Raw genomic sequence first — 13246 nt, 5'->3', positions numbered from 1 at the left:
CTCCCACCATCGCCCCCCCCCCCCCACCGACCCCCACCATCCCCCAGCCCCGCATGCCCCCAATACTGGCCTCTTGCATGTATTACAACTTAATTGTTTTGCCACCGGTGGCTGTGCCTTCAATTGTCTGGTCTTGAGCTCTGGAATTTCTCTCCTCAAAGCACTCCACCTCCCTCTCCTCTGTTAAGGTGCCGCTTATACCTTACTCCCTTTACCAAGCTATATTGGTATCTTTCAATGGCCCAGTGCTACAGTTTGACTAATGATCGTCTTGTGGACCATCTTAAGATGGGTTGCTCTGTTAAGCATTATATCACTGAAACTTTGTTATATCTGCGACCATCCAGTCCACTTCAATGAAGCTACAGAATTCACTGTTCTCTCTTCAGCATCTTTTCTATGTGCCCTGTCCATAGACAAAAGTGAAAAACATAAACATTAAAATCTCAGAGCTAGGATGTTTCTAATGAGGTGGAATGACAAAGGTTCTTCATAGCACCATTGCAATCGGATATTTGAATTTGCTTCCTGACTTGGAACTGTTAATGTTCGGATGACATTTTGTTAAGCTTTGATGGACAGAAAACATCTTCCTGTGAGATATTTTCTTATAGTGATATGAATCAGTACCAGTGGAAAGCTATTCATGAGCGCAATAGCACAAAGGTTGCTGGGCTTGTAATACCGTGATTTTCACTTCAATTGTAGAAGCTTATTTTTGTGATAACTGTAGTGCAGCAGTAGTTTTACATGAAAATGGTATCAGGTGGAAAGGTCCCATTAGCAGACGTTCCACTTGGAAAGGAAAAGGAAAATAGCATAGTGTTGAAGCCAATACTAAATCCCCATTATGCCCAGTGTAAAACGTGTTTAATTACAACGGCTCTACATTGCCAAAACAGGCCATTTGACCCATCTTTTCTGCTGCTATTTATGTTCTGCATGTACCTCCTAATACCCGTCTCCATTGAACACTGTCAGTCTTATGCTTGAATAGCTTGCACATGGGCACCCACTGCAGTTTGAGACAATAAGATCATCAAACGTAGGAGCAGATGTAGACCATCCAGCCCAGTTTGTTGTGCTATTCAATGAGATCCTGGCTGATGTGATAGCCATCAACTCCACTTTCCTGCCTTTTCCCCATACTCCTTGATTCCCTTACTGATTAAAAATTTATTGATCACAGCCCAGAATATGCTCAAAGACCCAGCCTCGACAGCCCTCTGTGGTAAAGACTGCCACAGATTATATTGAAAAATAACAAAGGAGTTCTGTCAATATTTATCCATGACTTAGCATCATTAAAACAGATTAGTGGTCACTATCACAGTTTCACTACTTATGGAGGCCTGTGGTGTGCAAATTGGATTTTTTTTATTCATTCATGGGACGTTGCTACATTGTTTCACTAACTATACTTAAAATATTGTTATTATTGTCATGAAAGATGCTATTATATCCTTCCACTTCTTCTTCCCTCATGTTGATCTAATTTCCCTTTAAATATATCTATATAATTTACCCATTCACTGTGGTAATGTGTACCACATTCTCACTACTCTTCTGGTGAAGAAGATTTTCATAAATGCACTTTATGCAGTTATTAATTACTATCTTATGCTTATAGCTGCTGGTGATAGTCAACGGGCTCCAGAGGTTAATGATTGCCTCATAATAAAGGTATATCTCCACTTAAGACAGCAATAGATAAAGTTTGTATAACAATAAAAGAATTGTAAGAAGTACTCAGCAGGTTAGTCTTTCCTTGAGTCAGAGAGGCATAGAGAAACAGAGCTTTGGTTTAATTCCTCCATGTCGACCAGATATCCTATGTAAATCTAGTCCCATTTGCCAGCATTTGGCCCATATCCCTCTTAACCCTTCCTATTCATATACCCATCCAGATACCTTTTAAGTGTTGTAATTGTACCAGCCTCCACCACTTCCTCCGGCAGCTCATTCCATAATTCACCCTTTGCATAATTCATCCTCTGCATAAGCCCCTTCGGTTACTTTTAAATCATTCCCCTCTCACCCATTGATAGAGGTGAGAGGAGAGAGATTTAAAAGAGACATGAGGTTTTTTTTTAAACATAGAGGGAGGTTCGTGTGTGGAATGAACTTCCTGAGGAAATGGTGAATGTGGGTACAATTACAACGTTCAAAAGACATTTGGATAAGTACATGAATAGGAAAGTTTTAGAGGGATATGGACTAGGAGCAGGCAGGTGGGACAAGTTCAATTTGGGATTATGTTGGCATGGAGTGGTTGAACTCAGGGGTTTGTTTCCATGCTGTGTGACTGTATGTGGGCATTGCCTGCTGGGCCTGGAAAGAGTGGGAGTGAGCTACCTTCTTGAACTACTGCAGTCCTTGGTGTGAAGAGACATCACAATGCTGTTGGGAAGGAAGTTCTGGGATTCCAAATCAGGTTGGATTGTGGCTTGGAGAGAACTTTCAGATGATGGTGCCCCCATGTTTCTCTTGCTCTTGTCTTACTAGCTGGTAGAGGTTGTGCGTTTGGGTGCTGTCACATGAGCCTTATTGAATTACTGTAGTGCATCTTGTAGATGGTGTTGCGACTGAATAGTGGTGGAGAAAGTTAATATTGCAGGTGGTTGATGGGATGCCAGTCAAGGAGGCCTTTTTTTCCCTTGATGGTGTCAATCTTCCAGAATGTTGTTGAAGCTTCACTCATCCAGATAAATGAGGAGTCTTCTATCACATTCCTGACTTGTAGATAGTGAACAGACTTTGGGGATTCAGGAGCTGAGTTATTTGTGGCAGAATTTCTATGCTCTGACCTGGCTTTGTAACTACAGTATTTATATATAGGTACACAATCCTTGTTCTGAAATCCTTGGGGACAGTTGGTTTTTGGCTTTCGGAATTTTTCAGATTTCAGAATAAATGATGTTTTCGCAGTGAAATTAAAAAAAAACTAACAGCAAACCCACATGTGACTAGTACGAGCACTGAGACGCAATTGATGCCAACCAGTGCTGGGCCACGCCTCCATGTCACCTCTGAGAGACCTGGGTAAAGTGGGTATGGAGTTGGGTCACCTGTTCTCATGCCAAACAAAACTTCATGAACAAACTTTGGATTTCGGAGCTTTTTGGATTTTGGATAAAGGATTGTGTACCTGTACTAAGTCCAATTTAGTTTCTAGTCAATGGTTAATGCCAGTATATTGAGGTTTCCATGAGAATAATGCCATTGAACATCAAGATCTGGTTTGGACTTGTCATCCATTTTGTGTCCAGGACATAATGGACGAATTTGCTCATTGCTGGGTAAATGCCAATGTTGTTGCAGTACTGGAACAGCTTAGTTCAGGGTGTCAGGGAAGCCAGTTATGGAGAACAACTTATCAATATTATTGATTAAATGTCACCAGAGCCCATAGGCTGTGTAGTTTCCAATGCCTTCACCAAATTCCTGTGGAGAAAACTAAATTTGTTGAAGACTGACATCTGTGATATGGGAGATCTCTGGAGGAAGTTTAGATGGATCACTTACTTGGTTCTTCTGGCTGAAAATGAAAATACTTTAACCTTGTCCTTTGCTCTAATATGCTGGGCTCCCCTGTATTTGAGAATGGACATATTGTGGAGTCTCCACCTTCTATTAATTGTTTAATTGTGCACCACCACTCACAACTATATAAGACAGGGCTGCAGAGCTTAGTTCTGATGTACTGGTTATGGAGTCCCTGTTATTTGCTGCTTCTACTATCTGGCACACAAATCTCCCTGTATTATAGCTTCATCATCTCATTTTAAGAAATGCCTGATGCTGCACCTGGCATGTCCTCCTGCACTCTTCATTGAAACAGGATTGATCTCCCAGCTTGATGGTAATAGTAAAGTGGGAGAAATGCCAAGCCATGAGATTGTGGTTGACTACAGCTATGGTCCACAGCACCTAATGGATGCTCTGTCTTCAGTTGCCAGATATGTTTGAAATATGTACCATTTAGCACAATGCATAGTGCCATATAACAGATGGAAAGTATCCTCAGTTTGAATATGGGAATTCATTTTCATCCTATCAACACCATCATGGACCCATACACCTGCAATGGTAAATTGGTGAAGATGAGGTCCAACAGTTTTTTTTTTGCTTGTTGGTTGCCTCACCAGTCACCACAGACTGAATCTAACAGCCAAACCATTTAGAATTTGACTGGCTTAGACTGTGGTGGTACTACTAAAGTACTTTTTGTGAAAGATATTTAAGTCTCTCACATTCTGTGTGCTTGCCCCCTTCGGTGCTTCCTCTAATTGGTGTTGAACATGGAGGAGGACTGATTAATTAGCTAAGGGGGTGGTAGATAGTAATCAGCAGGAGGTTTCCTTCCTCATGTTTAGCCTGATACCATGGTATTCCTCGGGGTTTGGAGTCAATATTGAGGACTCACAACTGCTTACTTGCTGTATACCACTGTGCCTTCACTTCTGGTGGGTCTGTCCTGCCAGTGCTAAATAGATGGTGAAGATGTTAGCTGGGACATTATCTGTAAGGCATGATTCCATGAGTATGATTATGTTGCTTGACTAGCCTGTGAGACGGCTTTCCCATTTTTGGCACAAACCCCCAGATGTCAGTAAGCAGGACTTTGCTGGTTGACAGAGCTGTTCTTGCCATTGTCAATGCTAGGTTCATTTCTTTCTTTAATCTTTATTGTGATTTGATGGAATTAAGTGCCTTGCTAGGCCACTTCAGAAGACAGTTAAGAGTCAACTGCATTGCTCTGGGTCTAGATTTACAGATCAGACCCTCAGCTAAAGGACATTAGAGGCCCAGATGGTTTTTATAACAATTGCCATGAGGTTAGCTTTTTATTAGAGATTTTGTTCACTTCAAATTTCATTATTTGCTATTTTGGCATTCAAACTCATGTCTCCAGAACATTAGCCTGGAGCTTCAGGTTGCTAATACAGTGACATTACCATCATTACCTCATCCTGTTATCCATGGAAAAGGAAACAGAGTTCATGTTTCAATGACCTTTTATTGAAACCAGGTAATGGAATCTTTACTGTTACGGAGCTATAGTGTTACAAAAGATTAGACAAGGGTACAGGGATGAAAAAGACCATTTTAGCCCATCTGGTCAGCACTAGAGTTGGAAAACAGAATGCTTACTTTAATTGAAAAGCAGAATATGTGGATATTGGAAAATTGAAATAAAATCAGATAATGCTGGAAATACTCAAGAGGTCTGGCAGCCTCTATGGAGAGAGTAACAGAATGAATGAGCTTTCATTGGGAAAACTAGTGCCGACCAGATGAGCTAAAATGGTCTGTTTCATTCCTTTACATTTGTTGATTCCTCTGTCGTACCAAAGCTCTGTAACAATATAGATTCCATTACCCTGCTCACATAAGAAAAGATAACAGTTTTCAAATGCGTCTTTGAGGTGATTGTTCATTTGATTAGAATAAGAAATGACTTGTAAAAATGATTCTGTATGAGTTAATTGAATCCTAGTGCTTGAGATCAATGGAACCTTCCAATACTGAACATGAGTAATTGAACCAAGATACATTAGTGACCTAAATTCTCAAATGGCTGCATTCTCTATCCTTCTGAATTTTGTTCATTACCCTGTCAATTTCTTTGTATTCATATTCTGCACTGACTTTTTTTTAACCTATGTGTGGCTTTCATTCTTTACTACAGTAAAGCACACCTTCCTATGATACAATCAAGTTATTTGGAGAACATTCCTGTTCTGATGTCTTCTTTTATCTCATTATGTCAGTGACCAGCTTTTTGATTGATCAAGTGGCAGCTGTGCTATGTACTTGGAGGCTTGAGTTTGAATCCCAACCTGAGCTGGTGTTCAAGATTTCAGCTCCTTTCAGATTATGATACCTTGAAATTGGCTAGATCATTAAGCGTGGAAAACAGAGAGTAGTAAAAACAAAAATTATTGAAGAGTAACTGTGTACCTGAAGCAAATAAATTCATACCTGATATAATGAAGAACAGCTGTAGTGTGGTGACAGAGGGCAAATGAACAAGTAAATAGCAAAGTTGTTAAAATAGACAAAGAATACTTGTCAAGATATTAATTGGAATTTAGGAGAATGAGTGGTGGTTTGATTGATTCGATTCCCTACATTGTGGAAACAGGCCCTTTGACCCAACCAATCCACACCAACCCTCCAAAGAGTAACCCACCCAGACCCATTTCCCCTCTGACTAATGCACCTAACACTATGGGCAATTTAGCATGGCCAATTCACCTGACTTGCACATCTTTGGACTGTGGGAGGAAACCAGAGCACCCGGAGGAAGCCCAAGCAGACACGGGGAGAATGTGCAAACTCCACACAGACAGTCGCCCAAGGTGGGAATCAAACCTGGGACCCTGGTGCTGTGAGGCAGCAGTGCTAACCACTGAGCCACCGTGCCACCCCACTGGTGGGAGGTGCTTAACACCGTAGATCCTGAGAAGATATTTTGTGGAATGAAGAATTTAGGGGAAAATCTGTGTGAGAGGAGTTTTGTCTGTCAGAGATTCAATAGATTTAAGTCAGTGATGGAGTGGAGTAGTCACAGCAAAGTCAAACCTGCATATTCAGAGGTCTCAGTGGAATGGGAGGAAAAGCTAGAGAGCTGGGTGCATGGTGAACCGCAGGGTGTGATTATTCCCTTGTCCAACCCTGCTAACTCCCTCTAGAGATGCCTGTATTTTCGTTCTTTCCCATCTCCATCCAAAAGTAATTCCCTGTTTGTATTGCAGCATTCTTCTTTGGGCCATGAGTGTTTCTGATTAAAGATCAGTCTGCCACCAAGACTCTCAGTGATGCTGAATGGTTGACTAACGAGACACTGCTTGCAGGAATTCTCAAACCACTCTTCCAACCTTTTCTTGTCCCTGATATGCAATGCTTCTTTTCTTTGAGCTTGAAAGTTTTACCACTGAGGGTGGTGGGAACAGTTTTAACCGGACTCATTCAATATTACCAGAGTAAGAACAGAAAATGTTGGAAATACTCAGCAAATCTGGCAGAATTAGCAGGCTGGACTTTCTGAGGAGCAGCAGTTTCAAGAAGTTATCTGCTCTGGTCCATCTTTCTGTAAAAGAAGGAAGCCTTGCATTTCTGAGAGGAGATTCCGATCAGCTCTCCCTGCCAAGCCATTAGTACATAAGGTCAGGGTGCTGGAGGGTCAGGTGCCAGATACTTTACTTAATTACTTTGAAACCCTCCAAAGTTTTCAATGTAATTTGAGACTTTCAGGCATTCCAGGCATATTAAAAAATGTCCTGTGGAATCTTGCATTTCCTGGGCAGTGCATTGAGAACCTGCTACCATGGGGACTCCAAAGCGTCCTCATGTGTAACTTCTATTGACACCAGAATAATGGCTGTCTGGCCAGCAGAAAATCTGCCCCAGTATTTCAAGGTTTTGTCAGAACTGGGAAGATTTAGGAATTGATCAATGGGTGTATACAATGACCAGGTCATCTATGTTTGTGGTCGTAGAAGCAAAATACTGCAGTTGCTAGGAATTTGAAATAAAAACAGAAAATGCTGGAGAAAATGTGCAGGTCTGGTAGCATCTGTGGAAAGATAAGCAGAAACTGAGTTAACGTTTCATCTCCAAAGACTGCTTTGGAACTGAAGTTCTGAAGGACAGTCATTAAACTCTGTTCAAATACTGCCAGACATGCTGAGTTTCTCCCTCACTTTCTTTGTTTATACTTTATTTTGTGATCTCGATCGAAGAATAAACACTGGCCAGGGATCTCGGAATAATTCTCCTACTCATATTCAAAATAGTACCATGGGATCTTGTTAATCCACCCAAGCAACATGTGGGCCTTCAGTTTAAACAGCTCATTCAATCAGCATCTCCAACAGTACACTTCCTGTATACTTGATATTCATGCGAGCCCCAGAGTGGGAATTGAACTGAAAACTTGAGAATTGAAGGCAAGAGTTCTCCCACTGAGCCACAACTAATATAAATGTAACTTAGAGAAGTAAAAATGTCTGTGTATATGTAATGATTCCGTATTGCCTTCCTGTATATAACAATAAGATGTTAAAAATTTGATGTATATTCTGCACTTGCTGCACATTAAAAATTTACAGTCACATTTTATACTTGAGCACATGCTGATTCACCATAACAGCAACGTGCAGTTTTTGTAGTGCATTTAACATTACAAGCATTCTAAAGTGCTTCATCGGTGTGTAAACAAAGAATATTAGATACAAAGCCATGGAAGGAGATGTTCGGGCAGATTACCAAAAACTTGGTCAAAGAGATGTGTCTTAAAGGAAAGGAGAGGGAAATAATGAGGCAGAAAGCTTTAAGTGCAATATTCAAAGTTTGGATCTTTGCATTTGAAGGAATATCACACAAGAGCAGCCGGCTCATTCCAGATATAAACAGAAACTGCTGTAAACACACAGTAGGCTACTCAACATCTGAAAAATGAATTTTTTTTGGAATTGTGACTATAACATCACTTTTCTATTCTGTCCTTCAGCAGAGAGACCTTTCCAGTGCAGATACTGTCCGTACAGTGCCTCGCAGAAGGGGAACCTGAAAACCCATGTACAATGTGTTCATCATGTGCCATTTGACAACACCCAGTATCCGGATCGACGGTTCAGACTCTCACAGAGTGATATGGATCTCTACAGGACAATGAATAAACAGTTTAGTCATTTTTCAACAGATTGCCAGGCTACAGGAACAACAGTACTGGATTGATGCCCATTCCCAATCTGCAAATTTCAGGAAATTTCCTTCCACTTTCAGTGGGGACAGAACATGGGTCACAATGACACTGTCTCTTCAGGGTTCGAAGACTGCAGGAACAATCTTTAAGTGCTAACATGACCCAAGAGTTGAATGCCTGTTCTTTTCGTGATGAATGACTGCAGCTCAACAGACTACTGGTCTGCAAACAGAATGCTAAAAAGCTGTCCATCCAGATTGCATATTGATAATTCGCATTGAGGATCTGACTGGTTAAATCCTCATTATTTTCGACACATGGTCCTGCTTTTTGATCTTCCTTTCCATGTTGATGGACTTTGGGAAACTCAGCCAATGCTTTGAACTGGACAATGTGAATCTAATGCTAGGTACTAGTGTTAGAAACACATGCAATTTATCCCTTATCATATCGTTATAACTTATGGCAAAACAAAGTCAAAATTGATCAAAGATACATTCATATATTTTTTTGAAATTTATGGCACTCTTTTGGCAAAAATAATTTGTGTTAAAAATTAAAAGCCTGTATGGCAGGCCACGTCAACAGGAAGCAGTCTTGCTGTCAGCTGAAAGGTACTAAATGTTAACATGAGCTCATTCTTAATTTTAATGATATATCAAATACAGATTGAATTTGAATAATCCTTTACTCAGTCACTTTTCAGGATATTTTACACAAACCATTATTTTCACTGCAAAAGCAAAGTTTGACACACAGAAGCCAGAAGGAAAAAAAAGTCCAAGTAAGAAAAGCTGTCCTGGGTTTAATCTTCTTGTGAGATAAAACAACAGCAATGGTCATCAGTTGAACACTAAGATCTGAAATGTCAACTCATTGTTTTAATGCTCAGGACTGTCCTGCAAGGTTACTTTACTTACTCAAAGAGTTTTTGTTCTTATGTTGCAACATGTCGCTATCCTTTTATGCTCAAAAAGACTTGTTTTATCTCTTCTATTTTGGCTATTCACTTAAAAAAATTTTGCCTGATTTGGGATCACAGTATGCAAAGAGAAGCATCAATGTACAATATAGAGAATTTTGATTTAATTCCAGAAGCCCACAATTCCTCCGTTAATGTTATATTTAAGGACTACTTATTCCAGAAGCCCACAATTTCTCCGTTAATGTTATATTTAAGGACTGCTTATTAACAAGAATGTGTGAACCATGTGTATGAGTGCAAGTGTATGATAGCAATTTTATTTACGTGGGTAACAGTTGAAGCACCAGCCAATTACAACCTAAGGAATCTGTAAAATTTCTCAAGCAGCAATGGTTCTGCTCTGCCAGTACACTTCTCTCGGATGCAATTTAATGCCATGCATAATGTGAAACAGAAAGACTCAAAACCAGTAAAGAGAGCAACAATTGCCTACACATACTCCAACGAATACTGTAAGTGTGACATTGAGGCTTGCTGCTTTGTGGAGTTGGAATAAATCCAGTTCTATTTCTCCTGCATTGGATTCCAAGAATTTTACTGACTCTTTGAAGATTTTGTTCCATCCATTTGTATGGAGGCTCATGCCTCACAAGTTTAAAAGCACATATGAGGAAATATGTTGTTTCTCACTGTCAGTCTTTACAGAGTATTGGTTCATTTTAACCAAAGCTGTCCATTGAGAAACTGAGGTTTGAGTGTAATGTTGATTTTGTGGCTGTCCCCTTCTTATTGTCCGATTTGGAGTTTATAATAAGGTGGAGTGCAATTCAAACTAGTCCATCAATATAATAATGGGCAGTTTAGTTTAAAATTGACCCCTGACATCAAGTAATAGTGACTAGATACGCTTCTTCACTGAAATTATCTATTTTAAAAAACATTTCTTTGATTAAAAACATGACCAACTAAAGTAATTCCCTGTGATTTACCCTTTAATTTATGAACATAACACCTGAAGTAGGAACTGCATCAGGCCATTTGGCCCATTGCATCTGCTCCGTCATTGAACACAATCATTGCTGACCTCAATTCCACCATCCTGCATGTATCCCTTAACTACTTTAGGGCCTAAAACTCGATTGATGCTAGTCTTAAATATATTTAATTACTGAGCATCCACAGTTCTAAAGAAGAATCTTGGGACTTGAAACATTAACTGTGTTTCTCTCTCCCCAGGATGCTGCCAGACCTGCTGAATCTCTTCAGCATCTGTTTTTCAGATTAGTATTTTTCTTTTACTTGAGCATCCACAGTTACTTGCTACCATGATTTCCAAATATTCACAACCGTCTGAGTGAAGAAATGTCTTCCTGGCTCAGTCCTAAGTTTCCAAACTCTCTGTGATGTTGTATTGTAGTTTCCCCAGTCAGGGATATGATTTTCTTCATGTGTCATGGCACCTAAAAAATCTTAAATGTTCAATTCGAGCACCTCTCATTCTGAATAAAGCCTTGATGACCACCAGAGAGCTTTCTTCTAAAAGGAGATATGGGGCAATGTTTTACAAAAGAAGTTGTTATGATCTAGAATACGCTACTTTAAAAGGATGTTGCAAGCAGATTCTGTAGTAACTTTCAGAAGGGCATTTGATAAATAATTGAAGCAGGAAAATATTGCAGGACTGTGGAGAATGAGCAATGGAATGAAAATAATTGCGTAGATCTTTCAAAGAGCCAGGTACGATGAACCAAATAATCTGTTCCTGTGCTCCATTATTTTTCTGCTAACTGGGTTCTTGGAGGTAACAGTGTGTTGGAAGATTACTGCTCTAATGTAGTCTGTTATGTAGACTTTCCTGGTCAAATTAACCTGAAAATCTTGTTAAATTATTTAGGAAACTATCTAAATGTTGCCTGTCACTGTGCAGAGGTTTACTTTAGGCAAAGTTGCCATCATCTGAAAGGATCATAGGGCTATTCTCTCATTAGAGAGAGACAACAGATGGCAGTTTAACCTGAGGGTCCCCATGCCTCAGGTGAGAGGCAAGATGAGCTTCAACTGGAGTATTTTGTCCTAATCTGGACACAACACTTTATAAAAGGATGTGCAGGCATTGGTGTTCCTGGAGGAAAGAAGTTACTTATATAAGTGTGCAAAGTCATGTGAGAAACTGTTCCCCTTGGTGTAACTGAGAACCAGAGGATGGTGATTAAGGAGATTGGCAAAAGAAGCAAAAAAGGAGAAACCTCTTTCACAGCGAGCGGTTAGGATCAGGGATGCACTGATGCAGAATTTGGTAAAGGAAGATTCGGTTGAGGTTTTCAAAAAAGAATTGGATAATTAATTGAAGGAAAAAAGATTGTAGGCAACAAGGCAACAGAGAGGAAGTGGGTCTCAATGAGTTGCTCTAATAAGAAACAAGTGTAGACAAGATGGGCAGAATAACCAGCTGTGGTGTGGTCACTCTAAGATTCTACAAACATAGAAACAGGAGGAGGCTACTTAGCTGCTCAAGTCTAGTCAGCAGTTCAAATAAACCGTGACTGATTTCCAGTTTTGAAATTTTTGGTTGATTCTCCAGTCTCAACACCTTTCCTTGGCAAAGAGTTCCAGTTTTTCACCACCATTTTAGTAAAGGTCTTTCGTGATGTCACCTCTGAACAGCTAACACCTGAAGTTTGGTTTATGGCCCCTTGTTCAGGACTTGTCCACAGGAAAAGTAGGTTTCTATCTATCCTATCAGCTCTCTTTATTTTCTTAAACATCACTTAGTTCACCACTTCGTCTTAGCCACTCAGAAAGTCACTGCAGATCCTGTGAAAACTGACCAGTGTGGGAACTCTTCATGTGTGAGATGGATGTGAGAGTTAATCCTCTCAACCTAAACAGCTCAGTAATATACAAATACATACATGCAGACATGCACACACACAGATACACATTCACAAACACACAAAATGCATTTCTGCTTTTTATTTATGTTTTTGAATTATATTCCCGAGTTCCATTTCTTCTCATTGTAATTTTGTTTTGTTCTAGCATTTATTAAATTTTATGTCCCTCTTATAAAGCAATCAACCATACATAAAGTAATATCCAAAATGAAGCAAGTTAGAAGTCCAAGGTGCAGTACCTTCCCTCATCATCTATTCCCGTGCACACTGTCATGACCAATCTCATGGAAAATTACATGTGATTAAGTTAGGAATAGCCAGAAATCAACAAAAACTTGATCAATAATACCTCAGACTATTTTTTAAGAAGCTGTATGCATTCTTTTTTTTTTGTTACCACACTTTGTATATTTCCTTTGATATTTTTCTGTTTTCAATATAGCATATAGTATTATGTGGAGCACAAAGTGTAATGATGCAACATTCCATTCTGAGTGAAGTCTAACTAAAGGTAGAAATATTTGGTGAGAGCAGAGAAGATAGTTTATCCACACTTAGTATAAGAATCAAGCTCAGGAGATTGAAACTTCTTTCTTCCCCCCCTTTTGCTCCCCACCTTGCTGGTTTGATTGTAACTTCTATCAAAAACCTTTTATTAATATCAATAGTTTCAATAAGTTATGTAAATTAATTCCAATTGTAGTTTATGGCATG

At 39.6% G+C, this 13246-nt stretch overlaps 1 protein-coding gene across 2 annotated transcripts in view; it reads left to right on the top strand.

The window, feature by feature from the left end:
- The window catches only part of znf516 (zinc finger protein 516), a 152189-nt gene extending 142641 nt beyond the window's left edge, over positions 1 to 9548 (top strand). For both annotated transcript variants that reach the window (XM_060823113.1, XM_060823115.1), the window contains one exon: positions 8519 to 9548. In XM_060823113.1, the coding sequence (XP_060679096.1) occupies positions 8519 to 8745 (227 nt within the window). In that variant the 3' untranslated portion in view covers positions 8746 to 9548. The remainder of the gene's footprint in view (positions 1 to 8518) is intronic.
- Positions 9549 to 13246: the final 3698 nt, after the last annotated feature.

Source organism: Hemiscyllium ocellatum, chromosome 4 (genome assembly GCF_020745735.1).
Source record: "Hemiscyllium ocellatum isolate sHemOce1 chromosome 4, sHemOce1.pat.X.cur, whole genome shotgun sequence".
NCBI lineage: Eukaryota > Metazoa > Chordata > Chondrichthyes > Orectolobiformes > Hemiscylliidae > Hemiscyllium > Hemiscyllium ocellatum.
The sequence above is the reverse complement of the archived record's forward strand: the minus strand, read 5'-3'. Positions and strand labels throughout refer to the sequence as shown.